Source organism: Spea bombifrons, chromosome 3, assembly GCF_027358695.1.
Source record: "Spea bombifrons isolate aSpeBom1 chromosome 3, aSpeBom1.2.pri, whole genome shotgun sequence".
NCBI lineage: Eukaryota > Metazoa > Chordata > Amphibia > Anura > Pelobatidae > Spea > Spea bombifrons.
Genome location: NC_071089.1, coordinates 118,535,698 through 118,552,326, shown reverse-complemented (window position 1 = coordinate 118,552,326; position 16,629 = coordinate 118,535,698). Strand labels below are relative to the sequence as shown.

Below are 16,629 nucleotides of genomic sequence, written 5' to 3'. Positions count from 1 at the left end.
TCTGACCCTCCTCCCGAAAACCGCCCAACGCTATCTCTCTGTGTCCGTCATTACTTAAAAGAAAGCAGCTTGGAATTCATTTGATCTTGGTTTGCTACTGATTGACTTCTACTGTGGTGTTATAAATAATGCATTCTTCTTATATTCTTTGCAATTCTTTTTAAGTTTCTTTAAAAAGTTATAATTTAACCAAACTTGGTTCAGTTAAAGCATTTTGGTTCAGTAAACATGCTGTTACCCTACAGCATTTTTTTTGGCTCTACGCTATATGACCAAATGTATGTTGACCCCTGACCATCACACCTATATGAGCTTGTTGGACATCCCATTCCAAAGCCCATGGTCATTAATATGAAGTTGCCCCCCCCCCCTTGAACCACAAGATTTTGGGGAGTTTCTGTGGGATTTTCTTGCCCATTCATCCAGTAGAGCGTTTGTGAGTTCAGCCACTGATGTTGGACGAGGCGCCCGGCTCACAATCTCCCTTCCAGTTCATCCCAAAGGTGTTCGATGGGGTTGAGGTCGGGGCTCTGTGCGGCCGGTCAAGTTCTTCCCATCTTTATGGAGCTCGCTTTGTGTGCTGGGGCGCAGTCATGCTGGATAGAAAAGGGTCTCCCCCAAACTGTTTATACAATTGTCTAAAATGTCCTGGTATGCTGAAACAGAAACGGAAAAACGAACGTGCGCAATACGAAGATCTTCCTTCATTGCCGCGTCCACCATTTTAACTGCACTAAGAGGAGGAGAATCTGTCCGAACAGAAGACGTAGACGGACGAATTTCGTTAAGTACATGAAAACGAACTTTCCACTGGCGCCCAAGTCTAACGGAGACAGCAAGGCAGAGCCAGCATGGAGGGGGACGACGCGCGAGAATGAAGAGAAAGAATGACACAAAACGTATGTTTTTTAAAGTTCTGGTTTATTAGCTGTGTGTCATTGTTATTCATCGTGTAAATCCGTGACAGAGGTCTCCTTCCTTCACCAACTTCAGCATAAAATATTCTAATTACAGAAATCATGTCACGGTTAGGATAATAGCAATGGATTTCCATGTTGGCAGCGAGACGAAAGCAGTTATTTTGTTTCTCGTGATAATTAGCGGTATTTTCTATGGCCAATCACGACCAAACGTATAAAATCTATAAGCTCTCCAGCTGTGTAAGAACCGCCATTCCCATACCGCCCAGCCAGTTAGATTTAAGCTTGGCATCATGGGAGATGCCGGAGCACTCGGCACCGGTTACCCCCGGCACGGGATCCGCGGCGACCTGGTGATTTATTACAGCTTGGCAGACACAGGCGGCGCGTGAACCTCTCCCAGCCATTTAATAAGAATTTCATTGACAGCCGCTGGCCTGCAAGACAAAAAGGTGCATTTAATAAATTACCGGCAAAAATAACGGAGGATCAAACAACAGAGAACAGGAAAGACGTCGAGACGTCTCTAAACCTGATATTAAGAGAAGAGACGGAGCTGCTTTTATGACAAGCAATTTCTGACAGCATACGGGCAGAGAGAGAACCGGAACGATGGATTCTCATTCCAAAGAATGAGGGAACCGTGCGATAGATGACATCGTTACTTGTGATTTTTGGGGGGTTTTATCTGCAGTTAAGTGTGAGCGCTTGATTTTCTACGTTACTATTCTAAGCGTAAAAGTTCTTATTCCTTGTATCAGATTAAAAATAAGTATTAAAAAATATTTTTTTGGAAGTTCTAGTTTTTGCCCCCATAATATAAAGTTTTCAGGCAGCTGCATCTTACATTTGTATGATTCTCGCTCTGTTATCTGATCCCCGATCTACTAAACCCCCCCCCGAGTCCTTATCATACTGCCTGTGGGGAACAATAGAATGGCTTAATCACCTATCTGGACTCTCTGATTAATGTAAGTCTATGGAGGAACGGACTTCATTAGCATCGCCATAAAGCATCAGCTCAGTGTGGTGTATGAGCCGGGAAAGTCACCCAAAATATCACATGACTGACAGCGACGGCGCCTCCAGATCTGCAGATAAAGGGAGTTTATTGGGGCAAAATTAGATTTAAAAAAAAAAACCAGACATTACTGTATACAGCACTGGGGGGGGGGGTTCTATTACTGTATACAGTGCTGGGGGGTTCTATTACTGTATACAGTGCTGGGGGGTTATATTACTGTATACAGCGCTGGGGTTATATTACTGTATACAGCGCTGGGGGGGTATATTACTGTATACAGCGCTGGGTGGTATATTACTGTATACAGCGCTTGGGGGGTATATTACTGTATACAGCCCTGGGGGTTATATTACTGTATACAGCGCTGGGGGGTTATATTACTGTATACAGTGCTGGGGGGGTTATTACTGTATACAGCGCTGGGGGGGTTATTACTGTATACAGCACTGGGGGGTTATTACTGTATACAGCGCTAGGGGGGTTCTATTACTGTATACAGCGCTGGGGGGGTATATTACTGTATACAGCGCTGGGGGGTATATTACTGTATACAGCACTGGGGGGGTTATTACTGTATACAGCACTGGGGGGGTTATTACTGTATACAGCGCTGGGGGGTATATTACTGTATACAGCGCTGGGGGGTAATATTACTGTATACAGCGCTGGGGGTTATATTACTGTATACAGCGCTGGGGGGTAATATTACTGTATACAGCGCTGGGGGGTAATATTACTGTATACACCGCTGGGGGGTAATATTACTATATACAGCGCTGGGTGGTTATATTACTGTATACAGCACTGGGGGGTATATTACTGTATACAGCGCTGGGGGTAATATTACTGTATACAGTGCTGGGGGGTATATTACTGTATACAGCGCTGGGGGGGTAATATTACTGTATACAGCGCTGGGGGGTAATATTACTATATACAGCGCTGGGTGGTTATATTACTGTATACAGCACTGGGGGGTATATTACTGTATACAGCGCTGGGGGGTAATATTACTATATACAGCGCTGGGTGGTTATATTACTGTATACAGCACTGGGGGGTATATTACTGTATACAGCGCTGGGGGGTTATATTACTGTATACAGCGCCGGGGGGTTATATTACTGTATACAGCGCTGGGGGTTATATTACTGTATACAGTGCTGGGGTTATATTACTGTATACAGCGCTGGGGGGGTTATATTACTGTATACAGCGCTGGGGGTTATATTACTGTATACAGCGCTGGGGTTATATTACTGTATACAGCGCTGGGGGTTATATTACTGTATACAGCGCTGGGGGTTATATTACTGTATACAGCGCTGGGGGTTATATTACTGTATACAGCGCTGGGGGGTTATATTACTGTATACAGCGCTGGGGGGGTTATATTACTGTATACAGCGCTGGGGGTTATATTACTGTATACAGCACTGGGGGTTATATTACTGTATACAGCACTGGGGGTTATATTACTGTATACAGCGCTGGGGGGTTATATTACTGTATACAGCGCTGGGGGTTATTACTGTATACAGCGCTGGGGGTATATTACTGTATACAGCGCTGGGGGTTATATTACTGTATACGGCACTGGGGGTTATATTACTGTATACGGCACTGGGGGTTATATTACTGTATACAGTGCTGGGGCGTTATATTACTGTATACAGCTCTGCATAATCTAAGCTGGTCAGCTCTCCTGAGGTTTCTTCACCATCTCAGTCCAATACAAACCGTGCAGCGGGTTATGGAAGCAGGGCTGTTACTGGGACATTTTCCCAATGATTTCAGTGGGGTCTCTTTTATCCCATTCTTTAATATATTTATTAACGATCTGGAACGGGGCGCCGTTATATCATCTGCTGATGCCAAAACTTTAGTATTCAATAGCTGTTGTAGTAAAGATCAGCCAGTTACCCCAGTCTACAAGTCCTACGGCATTCGGCCAGTAATGGCTGACTGCAAATCATGGGAGCAGTTGTGAGCTACAAAAACAAGATGGTATTTAGAGGAGAGCACAGGATCGCGCGCATGCGCAGTAGTGCTGCCAGGTTCGAGTGACGCTATACCTCCCAAGCTCCCCGATTCGCCAGTACTAGAAGTTGGTAGCTATGCGTAACTTGACGACCCAAAAAAAAAACAAAAAAGAAAAAAAAAAAATTAGAAAACACTGACACTGAAAAAAATAAAAAAATGAGGTTCTTTAAAGGGACAGTCATGGCTTTTTTCAGAGTTGGTAAAGTAACCCTTTGTGTAAGGGGGTAACAGATGTCAGTGTGACTGCTCAGGTACTTAACTCACTGCACTGAACCCAGCACCGGACCCGGCCTATTTGTATAGTGGCAGCAGTAAATTATTTGAAATATACCGATATCTGTCCCGCTACGAGTCAGACACAAGACGGAGGTCGGGATCTCGTCTGCTGACCCCAGCTTTTAGGGACGCAGAAGTAACTGATCCCGCATTTATAGTTAATTCCTAAGGTCAGCCGTCTCTGTAGAGTTTCCCTTTTTGGAAAGGGGATCGGATGTGTCGTGGATCAGGTTTAGCTGAAAGAAGGGTTCAGGATTGGGTCAGAATAAGCTGGATGTCTCAGTGTCAGACGATCTCGTGTTTCTCGTGCTTTCAATCGCTGCCGTGACGCCTGTAACAATTCCTCGGAATTCTTCTTGTGCCCGATGAACATTTACTATTTACTGTTTAAGGGACGTTTCTCATGTTTTATGGAATGTCCTGGCACAATATGTACTATGTGTAAAAAAAAGCGCAAGAAGAATAAAAGATAATCGTAGGTCTGCATCTGCTTTAAATAACCTACTGGAACAGACTGAATGATCAGACATTTTTACATGCAGAGCTGTTACAATACAAGAGAGTAGCATTAAAACACGTTAAGATAGATCGGTACAGGAGGAGGTGGCTGTCCTGCTCCTGGGAGCTTGCAATCTACTGGGAGGGTAAGAGGGGATGAGACAGAAGGAGTGTGTGTGTGTGGATGGTTGGATTGTAGCGAGGGTGATGCGGAGAAGTTGGTGGCCGGAGATCTCGAAGGCGTGGAGATGGTTTCTTCAGGATGCAGGTTAAAGGTTTTAAGAGGATAGATTGTAAGCTCTTCTAAACAGCAATAATTTAAAGTTATAGGAGTGATTCCGAGAGAACAAAGCAGGGGATTCCAGAAAATGGGTTCAGAGCGGGTAAAATTCTACCGGAAAAAGCGATAATGGTGGGAAAGAGACGCAAGTCATGTGCATGGAAAGTTAGATTGGAGACAATAGCAAAGATATGGGGGGCGCAGTGTTGTAGGTCAGCACCAGGAGCTGGGAGTGATGGGATAAGAACAGTAGTGTGGCCGCCGTGTCGAGAATAGAATGGAGAAGGAAAGGGGGAATCGTGAGAGCGTTACGGAATCTCGCGGCGCTCTATACATAAAACGTAATCTAATATATATATATATATATAACGGACAGTCCTGAGGACAGATCCACAAAGTCATTACCTTCAACCAAACAGCACAACTTCCAGCGTATCAAAGTAACAACCAAAGAGAGCTTCCGACGTACGTCTCGCCACAAACACCCAACACCATCCATTACAACGGCAATTAATCGGGGAAGAAAAATAAACTTTGCTGCCATTAACGAACGCGATAAGAGACGCTCTGAACGAAACAGAATAATAACCGTCAGCAACAGGAGACGACCTGTCCTGAGATGATAACCATTTTCTTGACTTTCTTCTCCACCAAAGATTGTCATTACAGAGACATAAGCCCACGAAGCGTCTCATAGACAGGCAGTCGGGAGTTCGGCTCGGTTCATTAAAGTCTCGGCAGAACGTTAACGCTGCCACATTCCAAAAATCCAGCTTCACTGTGTATTATTTACCGGGTCGTGTTCCGTGCGCCGATATCATTAAAAAAATACCGAACACTTACACGTGTGAATCCTGCGGCAATTAACGTGTAATCTGTCCGCCTACAATGTATTATTCTTGGCTCATGATGTCTGGAATCTCAGCTCAAACACAAGAGATCTCCTTATTTTTGTCATCCCTGCTGCAGGACTGACGCCCCATCCCTACCCCGATTCCTCTCCATGTCTGTAAATATCAAATCCTCCTCGTACAGTATGAAAGAATTCAAGATAAATATTTGCCCCGTGATACCAAGCGGTAACCACCCGATGTTGGTAATACATACTGTAATAACCCCCCCGGCGCTGTATACAGTAATATCACCCCCAGCGCTGTATACAGTAATATAACCCCCAGCGCTGTATACAGTAATATAACCCCCAGCGCTGTATACAGTAATAACCCCCCAGCGCTGTATACAGTAATATAACCCCCAGCGCTGTATACAGTAATATAACCCCCAGCGCTGTATACAGTTATATAACCCCCCAGCGCTGTATACAGTAATATAACCCCCAGCGCTATATACAGTAATATAACCCCCAGCGCTGTATACAGTAATATAACCCCCCAGCGCTGTATACAGTAATATAACCCCCAACGCTGTATACAGTAATATAACCCCCAGCGCTGTATACAGTTATATAACCCCCCAGCGCTGTATACAGTAATATAACCCCCAGCGCTGTATACAGTAATATAACCCCCAGCGCTGTATACAGTAATATAACCCCCAGCGCTGTATACAGTAATATAACCTCCCAGCGCTGTGTACAGTAATATAACCCCCAGCGCTGTATACAGTAATATAACCCCCAGCGCTGTATACAGTAATATAACCCCCAGCGCTGTATACAGTTATATAACCCCCCAGCGCTGTGTACAGTAATATAACCCCCAGCGCTGTATACAGTAATATAACCCCCAGCGCTATATACAGTAATATAACCCCCAGCGCTGTATACAGTAATATAACCCCCCCAGCGCTGTATACAGTAATATAAGCTTCCAATAAATATTTAGTGATAAGTTATTTACACCCTTTACTGTCCATTTAATTCTAGCTGCCTATAACTACTAAATCCTGACGGGGGGTCCTAGGTGAGCCGTGCTGGTCCTGCATGCTATGCCTAGCACCAGATGGCCGGTCCGGAGCTCTAGTGTTAATGGAGTAGCGAAGGCTTTTTGGTGATTTGGATTATAAATGACATTACTTTGTTATTTATGGAGGGCTGGCAGATTCCGCAGAGCTGTATATAAAGGCCGCGACGGGTTTCTTTGTTGGAATTTGCCTTTTATTTTTCAGAGTCCAGAAAAATTCTCTGTTCTTTCCTCCAATCGATCGATTTCTGTTCCTCACTGAACGGGACACAAATGCCATATTTTTCTTTGTTTACTCGGTTCTCGGCTCTGTAGAGCGCTCAATAAAAAACAAATCTGATTTCATTTTTAAACCTAGTTTAGGAGAAATCGGAGCGTAATGCGGAATGTCGCCGAAAACTCGGAGGAATTGAAAATGTCTATTTTCAGCCTGGTCCTCGTCAGAGAGACTGACAGATTTCGGAGGGGGCTCGGCGATAGCTGCCGAGGAGAATCATCTTGGCGTTTCAATCATTCCAAGACGTGACACAAAACAGCGAATAAAGAGACACGTCGACAACATCTCCCAGCCAGGCAAAATACATCGACCCGGGCCAATTATCGTACAGCGCGGCACAAGAGCCCCGCGCCCTTTATGTACGTCGCTTCTCAGACAGAATAATCTAATTACACAAGCGCAGATCCCGACAGCCTACGGGGAGGAACATAACCGTTCTATGGTCTTGGTAACCAAAAATGAGAGACTCCAAGGAGCGTCATAAAAAAAACAGATGGAATCGGCATATTTCAGCAATTCACTGTGAAAAGGCTAACACGGCTCTTTAAGGAACATGGAGAATGGCGGGTTGGACAACATGTTCGAGAGATCTCCCTTTTTTTTTGGTGGGGGGGGATAAATAGGGCATTCGTTTGAAATCAGATTGATATCCTGTACATAAGACATTATTCTTTTTAACCCCTACCTAACCCTAACCCTACCTAACCCTGTCTAACAAATCATCTGCTAAGTGACCTTCCACCACACTAACTTAAACAAAAATTAACCCTTTAGGGTCAACTATTATTATAAAAAAAATTAAATGAACTTGGGTTATGTAACAAGTCATGTTTTTTTTTTGGGGAGGGGGGCTTACTTGGTACATCATTGGTCGCAAAGGGGTTAATGTATTCTTGGGCTGGAGCAGCACCATTAAAAGATGCAACCGAGAGGGAAAATAAATGAAAGGAACGTAACAGATGTTGGTGCGATTACAGGCCGCCAAGACCTGCTGGACCCAAGTATCTGCAGCAAAATGTTCCTTGAAAGTAATGAAATTAGAACGCCGCACCTGCGAACACTCAGTCTGCTAATCCCCGTCCGAGATATCGTGCTTTTTGGCACTTTTAAATATGTTTATGCCTTATTTATGATCGTTGGCGGGACAGCCCTATGGAGCAACGGGGGATCGTCTTCTCTACCTCACGGGACAGAAAGGATGAACGGCCTCTGAATATTTGGATGGGAGCATTAGAAGTCCATTATATACAGATTAACCCTTTATACCTCTCCATCTGAGTCCAGTGCCCGCAGTCCTCTATGTGTCCTCTCGTCAGATTAGGAATCTTAAAAACAAACAGAAAACACGGATTTACACGATCACCCATCGCGCTCCTTCATTCACACAACAATATATTAAAAGGCCGCATCCTCATCGCACGCGGCCGCGGAGGTTTGGCCCCTGAGACGGCAGATTTCCTCCGTGAACTACAAGTCCCACAATGCAGTTAACCCGCTCTTGGCTCCCCCTTTTTGTGCAGCCCATCCCCAACCATCCAAAGGACAGGCGTTAAACCTGATCATTTATAGGGTTCTTCGCTAGTTAACCAAATCTGGACAGTTTTAACGTATCATGTAATATGAGCGGCTCCACTGAACGTGAATGATATATTTTTTACTCCTTGTAAATCTGTTATCTCTGAATTGGATGCCTTAATATTTGTATTTGTTGTATAATAAAGAGAGACCATGACTTATATTGGTCGCATTTGACTGCACTGAAAAAGCAATGTCGTTTAATATCTCAAGCTCTATTTCTAATATAAGTGCCACTTATATAGAAGATGGAGAAGAAAACATCTTAAAAAGCTTGGATTCTGTCGATAAATCCCCGATCTGTCTGCACCGAACACAAAGAATTTGTATTTACTAATCTGCTGTACGATGGAGGGTCTATCCACTGCTCCAGAGAAGCCCCCCACTTACCAGAGCCTCCATACCCTTGGTCATGGCGGGAAGCAAGACCACGTCCTTCCCGGCCGTCACCATCAGCGCCGGCACCAGGATCTAAAAGGGAAGGGGGTATCAGAAAATTACTCGGAAGCACACTTTTCCCCCTCTACACGGCACTGTGCCAGAGCCGGGACTCGCGGACGTCTGTCTACTTACGACACCAGAAAATACAAAGAAAACATTTTTTCTGAATAAAAATAAATTCTGTTCGGTTCGGGATTATATCTGTCTCAAACCACATACCCAGCAAACATTCTGAGCTCCTAGAAAAAAAAGGCATCAGGGGAGGAACTAGTGATTGGAGGCAGGAAGTGTACTGACGAACGCTTCCTGTTTTCCGTAGAGGCAGCTGGGGGCGGAGTTAAATGAGACAGAAGCGTCATTTTCTAACCCTGGTAACTAATGAATGCCTCCACCGATTTGCATGCAGTAAAATGCTGTGGCGTCCATGTATGATGAACTGTTATTTGCATTTAACGCCACACGAGGACTGGCGTAGGCCTTTAAAGCTTACAGAACACGGCAACCGTGCGCTGACAGATTACTTTTAAATGAATGCCGTTATTTCACGTGACAGCCATTGTAACGCGTATAAATGAACGGCTGAATCATGAGTCGGGGAACAATACAGCCCAACGTGATTCCCATCGGCCAGGAGATGAATATTCTGCCCCGTCTGATGGATTGTGTCTTTAAAATAGCAGCCGATTAATATACTCGGGGCGGGAGAATACGATGGGCTAAAAATATCATTCATTTCAGGGCAGACAGAAAAAAAAGACGAAAGGGAAACCAAATTGTGCAGCCGAATGAAGATACAGAGGAATGTGACATTTCACCTAGAATCGTTTCATTAATCGCTGGGGCGGAAATACTGTCAATACGTTGTTAACGTTCCTGAGACGGTTGATCGGTCTCACATTTTTAAGTCACTAAATATGGTAATTTCAAAAAAATGTACGGCCAGAAAAGTTCTGTATTTTAAGTACATTTGCCTTTAATTACCAGTAGGTAAGAACCTTATAGCTCCCACCTTGCACCTAAGTCATCTCCCTGGTTGCTCTTAATTTGTGCATAGCTTCCAAGTGTCCCATTGTAGTTGGGCCAGTCCCTCTTGGGTCCCCAGAGTCCTGTATCCCCTTTTTCCTCCTCTGATGCCCCTTGTTTCTAGGCGCTCAGAATGTTTGATGGGTATGAGGGTATCGTGGGGTTCCACAGCCCGAAAACTCTCTCACTTCCTAGAAAGTGCTTCCTGGCATTACGAGGGACGTATGGACGTAATTTGCAGGATTTTGCAATAAATGGAGTATCAAAAAAAAATTAGATGCGTCCCAGTACAAAAATGCCCCCCCCTCGCACTGACTTGCTCATCAATTAACAACCTTTAACACAAATCCAACTCGTTTATGCAGAAAACAGGAAAAAAAGAGGGAGTTCAATTGCGTGCCCAATGTGCCCAAATAAAATATATATCCTTTTATTATAGTTATTGTTGGCAAAAAGGCCACTTTAATGAACACGCTACGCTCTTCCGATGTGGTCATCGTTAGGAAGACAGTCACATTTATAGCATGCAGCAGATTTTTAATTAGTGATCACACAAAACCGTGAATTGCCAAATAAATCCTCCTAATACGCTGTGGCACATCTGCTCCTGCGCAGCCGGCCGGACGCCTGCAGTGTGCAGAGCTTTACCTCCAGCTGTGGACATTTCCCTGTTATTTACAACTTCACATCAAGACAGCGGGCAGACCCCCCGCGCCATGGCATGCCCGGCGTCTTCTGCCTTCATCTAAACAACATTATTAATGGCTGGCTTTATATTTTAACTACGGCCCGACGTTACCTTCCAGTTATGCGCAGAGACCCCCCACTGCCAGTTTCTGTCCATGTTTCGGTACCAGTTTAAAGGACCCCTGAAAGACAGACGGATTGGAACGATTAAGAGATCCTCTCGTTGATCATTAAGAAATAACATGCAGTATTTTAAGACAGGGCTCTTTAAATCTGTTTGGAAGGGTTAAAGCTGATTAAGGTCTGAAAGGTGCTGTTTCACCTCTTAAGATATCACCAGATAAGTGCTGTGTCATGTAGAAAGAAGTAAAAGTAACCTGTCTGCCATTCTATATTTCTCCTTGAGGCACCCTGTCAATTGAAAACTGTATTAAAAGGTCTACTGAGATACTACAGCTGCTTAGCAACAGAGCGCTGTCATTCTTCCAAAGCTCCTCCTATACATCTTACATCACGGCAGTCTGATCTCCTACAACCGCTCCCAGACCCCTTTCAACTAATAGACCTTCAACCAAAACGCCTCTATTGTGAATTAGGCTGAAAGATTTTTGACAAGAAACTACAGAAAGACCGGACATTTTTTTTTCTTTAAGCAGGAGTAAGTTTATTTAACAAAGAGGAGGACACAATGACTTAAGGATCCAGGAAAGGTGAGGGAAGAAATGTCTAAGTGGAACAGCGCTTCTTTAGTAAGGTTTGTTAGTTAGAAAACCTAATAGAAACCATTGGTTGTTGTTGAGACAGCATAACTCCTTTTTTCAAGCAGGTGGGGTAATTTTAAGGATGCCTGTAAGGTCCAAAGCTGCTGAAATTTTTTTCATAGAGTTTGAATTCAAATCTCTCCGTGTCACAGAGATATTAAAACCTGATTATTTATATTCAATTGCTTAAATCTGGAAATATATTCTTTAGAAATGTTTAATTACCTCCAGGATTAAGACAGGGGGATTGTGGGAGTGGATGCAGAATCCCCCCCCCCAGGGCAAGGGAGACCACATGGGATTTAAAGGGACCGCTGAGGACTGTATCGAGGTCAAGAGGCCACGCTATACAGTGTTGTGTGCCCAGAACCCACCATTAGGGAAGGGGCCCTGGAAAAACACAGGGGCCCCCGCCAATTTACCTGAAACCACTCTTCTTAAACTGGGAGACGTAAAACTGCAGGTCGGATTCCTTCAGCATTTTGCTCAGGGGTGGATCCTCGGGAGCCCCGACCAGTAACCCCCCTGCGCACAAGACACGGAAAATTGCATTAGTTCAGTATTCTAATAACTCTCTACGATATTTGCTTTTCATGCAGGTTTCAATAAAACAATAAAAAAAAGTCCCCCATCTCCCCTTGGAGACTTCAGTGGCCCCTTCTTAGCACTGTTGAGGAGGCCAAGAAGATCTGACCCCCTACAGGTTCCAAAGGAGGAAGGAAGAAAGGGTGTCCCGGGTTCCACTGTGGCTCTTATCGAGAACTTTTTGGCCACCTCTCCTACTTCACGTGGATAAAGAACCTGGGGATTCGTTAAAGAAATCCTTTAAGCGAAACCACCTGGTTTTTCTTAACATTTTAGAACTTAGTTTCCAAACTTACCAAAATTCCCCAAAATAATAAAAATATCCACGGTGTCTATGCCTGGAAATCTTAGTTTATTTTTATAAACCCATCATTTTTTATTTCACCGGCTCTAAAGCGGCTTAATATTTGGGAAAGGAACACATATCGTGGGATTTAGGTTTGAAACTCGATGCTCCTCGGGAGCGCTGCGGAATTCCAACCGCAATGTGATGCATCGGCTCGCCGGCCGGGGGTGACCGGAAGATCAATATCACCTCGTCAATCTAATTCCCAGAAAGAGACTCTGATGGCGAGCGAGCTGCGATACTGCGCCTCTCGCTTCTAGAGATCATCTGTCACTCGGAGGCATCCTCGGGCAGGGCGGTTTATATCGGCAAAACACCAAACGCATCATTTATAGAAGAAAAAGTGTAGCAAAGCGACCTCCCTCCCTCTCTCTCTCCATATATATATATATAAGTGTAAAAATGTCCACCGCACATGTTTAAAGGTCAGGCGGTAAGAAGTGATCTTGTGTTGTGGGTCACGAGGTGAAACACCCCGTTTAGCGTATAAGGCCCCATACATATATAAAGCTAGGTGCAACATCTGATAGGAGCAAAGGTTATATGTGTTATACATGTTTGTGCAGCTAAACATATATGTACGGTGCCTGCGGGGTCACTTAGACATTTACTTGTCTTTCAATAGAATCTCTTCATAGGCGTACAGAGGCCATTTATCACTCCCATCACTCCTGTGTTCCAATGCCCCTTTATCACTCCCATCACTCCTGTGTCCCAATGGCCCTTTATCACTCCCATCACTCCTGTGTTCCAATGGCCCTTTATCACTCCCATCACTCCTGTGTTCCAATGGCCATTTATCACTCCCATCACTCCTGTGTTCCAATGGCCCTTTATCACACTTTTTGCATCATTTCACATGTATTTGTTTAGGGGGTCCCTGGGGGACTGGAGGGTCCCCTTTATAACCACTACACAAGTTCTGTTGACTCTGCACTCGGTTTTCTACGCAATCAAACAACTCAAAGGCTACGGCACCAAAGTCTTTCATTTGATGTAATTACTGAGCAGAGAAGTGTTCATCAAAGCGGGTCATTTGGCCCCATTAGAGGATTCTAACGGAATTAATCACAGGAGCCCCGCTGATGACGGAAGGTCATCCCTTCGTAATGGAAACATTGTTTACAAAGAACTGGAATTTTCGGCGAGGGGGGTCTCAGCCGCCCGACAACTACAGACCCTTACGACAAAAAGGTATCGAGAGCTTTAATCTAAACGCTAAGCCGACATCACATGATAACGAACATAATCAGAGAAAGACTGATTTTTTTTCTCCAATATCCAGTATCACAAAATATTAATTCAGGCTTATTTTATGTGGACCAGCGGTGGGGTGAGTATAAAAAGGCCCCCCTTCTACTCCTTTACTCGTTATAATCAGAATATACGGACGGGATTTCATTAACAAGAAGCAGATAAACTTGTTAAACCGTTACCTCGTTCTCGAACTTTAAATATTTTCAAGGAACCGACACTTGCACCCTAAAAAAAACAAATATTAGAAACATAACATTTCTGGCAGATCGGCCCCCATTCGGCCCCCGTCTGGTCGTGTGTTTCTCCTGCTGTAAAGACTCAAAACGTTAATCAGTCGTTGGTCTCATCTTAGATTCAGGAGCCGTATGCCTATCCCGCGAATGTTTAAATCCCCTGTTCTACAACCCATTATACAGTATACATACTCAGGGGTATGACCCGTGTGTTTGTGTGGCTGATTTCATTGGGAGCACTTTCCTGCCACTGATTGGCTGCTTCAAAATGCCAGACCCCAGAGAAGGAGGGCAGATGCAGCAGCAGGGTAACCCGCAGAGTACTTTAATGTCCGTTGTTCTTTAATGGGGCGCTAATCAGAGGCAATAAACCGTCGCTTTAACTACAACACAGACACTCGCCCTACCGCCGGCGTTTGTAAATGGTTACGGCTGCAGTTAATAACCCCAGAAGAGAATGCATTCAGAACACCTGTAGCACGTTCAACCAGTTTTGATGGATGTTGGACTACAACTCCCAGCATGCTCTTGTGGTCCAACATCCAACCAGGAGACCCAATGTGGCACAGCCTTGTCCCAGTACCTATAATTCCTAAAGTTCTTAGCAAAGGCCAGTCTTAAAACTAGTCCTTGAGGACCTTGTTGCGTTGACCCACATGGTCGCCAGCCGTTCCATCTCAGAAGAAAGTCACTGCTCCACCAAGATGCCATCCAAAATAATGCAGATCTGCGATGGCATCCTGGTGGTGCCGTAAAGATTTATGACTATGCCATTTGTTACAACGGGGGGCTGTCGTCAACTTTCTGCCACCGCCGTAATAATGATTAGTATCTGGAGAGCGCTAAGGATGATGAAGCGTTCGCCTAAGCATTGCGAATGAATGATAGAAGCAGGAAGCCTGATTGTAATGTGCCGCGTGACAAGGAGAATTATTTCCGAACTTCTGTCTGAAATCGGAGCTGGATGATGGATTAAGCATCATACAAAGTCACCTCCGCATAGCAGCCATATATACGGTATATACGATATAATCTGAAAACGAGCCCCGCCGCGGCAACGTCTGCTTTCCACCTGTAATTCCGAATCAACTAAGCAGCGCTTAAAAACTTAACTGAAAGTGAATGAGCAGCCGGTTACGCTGCAGACCGGAATCTTTTGCCACTTAGTTGGCCTGAGACTCCATCCTCTACTAGTAACTCGTCGGCCGGCAGGGCAGGGCTCCTACATCCCTGAACCACCGGAGCAGGCAGGTCGTAACACTTAAACACATCATCGGGGGACCCCTTTATACAGCGTGATGGAGTCATTCTAGCCGCAAGGCGTCTATTTTCCATAAACGCAGTCTCTGTACTAGAAACGTAGAAACCGGTGGATTTATGTGAATACCAAAAATTAGAGAAAGCGTTTAAAGTGGAAAGATTTAACTACATTATTTTAACTACCTATAACCTGAGGTTTGGGTTTCGTCGATGTAATTGTGGTTGAGGTATTTAGTTTAATGCCTTCAGGACGTTCTAAGCTGCCAGGAACAAATGTTCCTTAACAAGTGTAACGACGGCATAGAACGTCATATGTTTAGTAGCAGTGTGTGTTAGTGTAAGTGTGTGCGTGTGTTAGTGTAAGTGTGTGTGTGGGTGTGTGTTAGTGTAAGTGTGTGTGTGTGTGTTAGTGTGTGTGTGTGTTAGTGTAAGTGTGTGTGTGTGTGTGTGTGTTAGTGTGTGTGTGTGTGTGTTAGTGTAAGTTTTTGCAAGCGTTATATGTTAGCATGAGTGTGTATATATGTTCTTACATTAGATATGGGGGGGGGGGCAAGGTGCCGATGGGACCACTTGCCTTCACATGCCCCCCGGCCAAAAAATGTCAGCCCTCCCCTGAACATGGACAATATGACAACTTGGTACCACGCCATCAACAGCAGGGGGGGGAAAAGGGGGAAGAAAAACCCCTTTCCATAAATCTATATTTTTCCGTCTCCTTTTAACGTTCGGTGAATGAAACGCTCAGAGAGAAGTTGGCTAAGGAGGTGCCACGGAACACGGGAACGGCGAGAACCGCGGGCAAGGGCCGCCCGGCAGGTGTCAGATCTGTGCCGTGTCCCTCCGTCAGCCGAGACCTTTTGTCTCCGGTAACTTTAGAACAGCTGAATGATTCATGTTTGCAACGGAACGGATTTCACACCCGTCTAGTTTCTACTAATCTATTTAAAGGAACGTACTTGCCAAACGAGACGCCGCGGCCGGTCGCCTGGGATGCCCGCGTTATAAACACGCCGGATACTAATAGGCGAGTGTCGCTTAAAGGTGACGGAGAGGTAAACCTGCCTATCGCTTTCACCCCCTGCCGGGGCATTATTCGGACGTTTTCCAAAATAGATTATTTGAATTCTTCTTCGTTTCTATAGAATTAACGTCTGAATGTCCGAGGGGCGGCCGTCTCCGCTCGCAGGGTCTCCGATGGCGCCGTCGCCAGACAGGGTACGG

General features: G+C 44.8%; 1 protein-coding gene across 1 annotated transcript in view; it reads right to left on the bottom strand.

The window, feature by feature from the left end:
• Positions 1–900: 900 nt before the first annotated feature.
• Positions 901–16,629, bottom strand: part of EPHX2 (epoxide hydrolase 2) — a 28,812-nt gene continuing 13,083 nt past the window's right edge. The window contains exons 14-19 of the mRNA XM_053460739.1: positions 14,095–14,140; positions 12,150–12,252; positions 11,079–11,148; positions 9,206–9,286; positions 8,507–8,565; positions 901–1,357 (exon numbers count right to left, since the gene is read on the bottom strand). Of these exons, the coding sequence (XP_053316714.1) occupies positions 1,282–1,357; positions 8,507–8,565; positions 9,206–9,286; positions 11,079–11,148; positions 12,150–12,252; positions 14,095–14,140 (435 nt within the window). The 3' untranslated portion in view covers positions 901–1,281. The remainder of the gene's footprint in view (positions 1,358–8,506; positions 8,566–9,205; positions 9,287–11,078; positions 11,149–12,149; positions 12,253–14,094; positions 14,141–16,629) is intronic.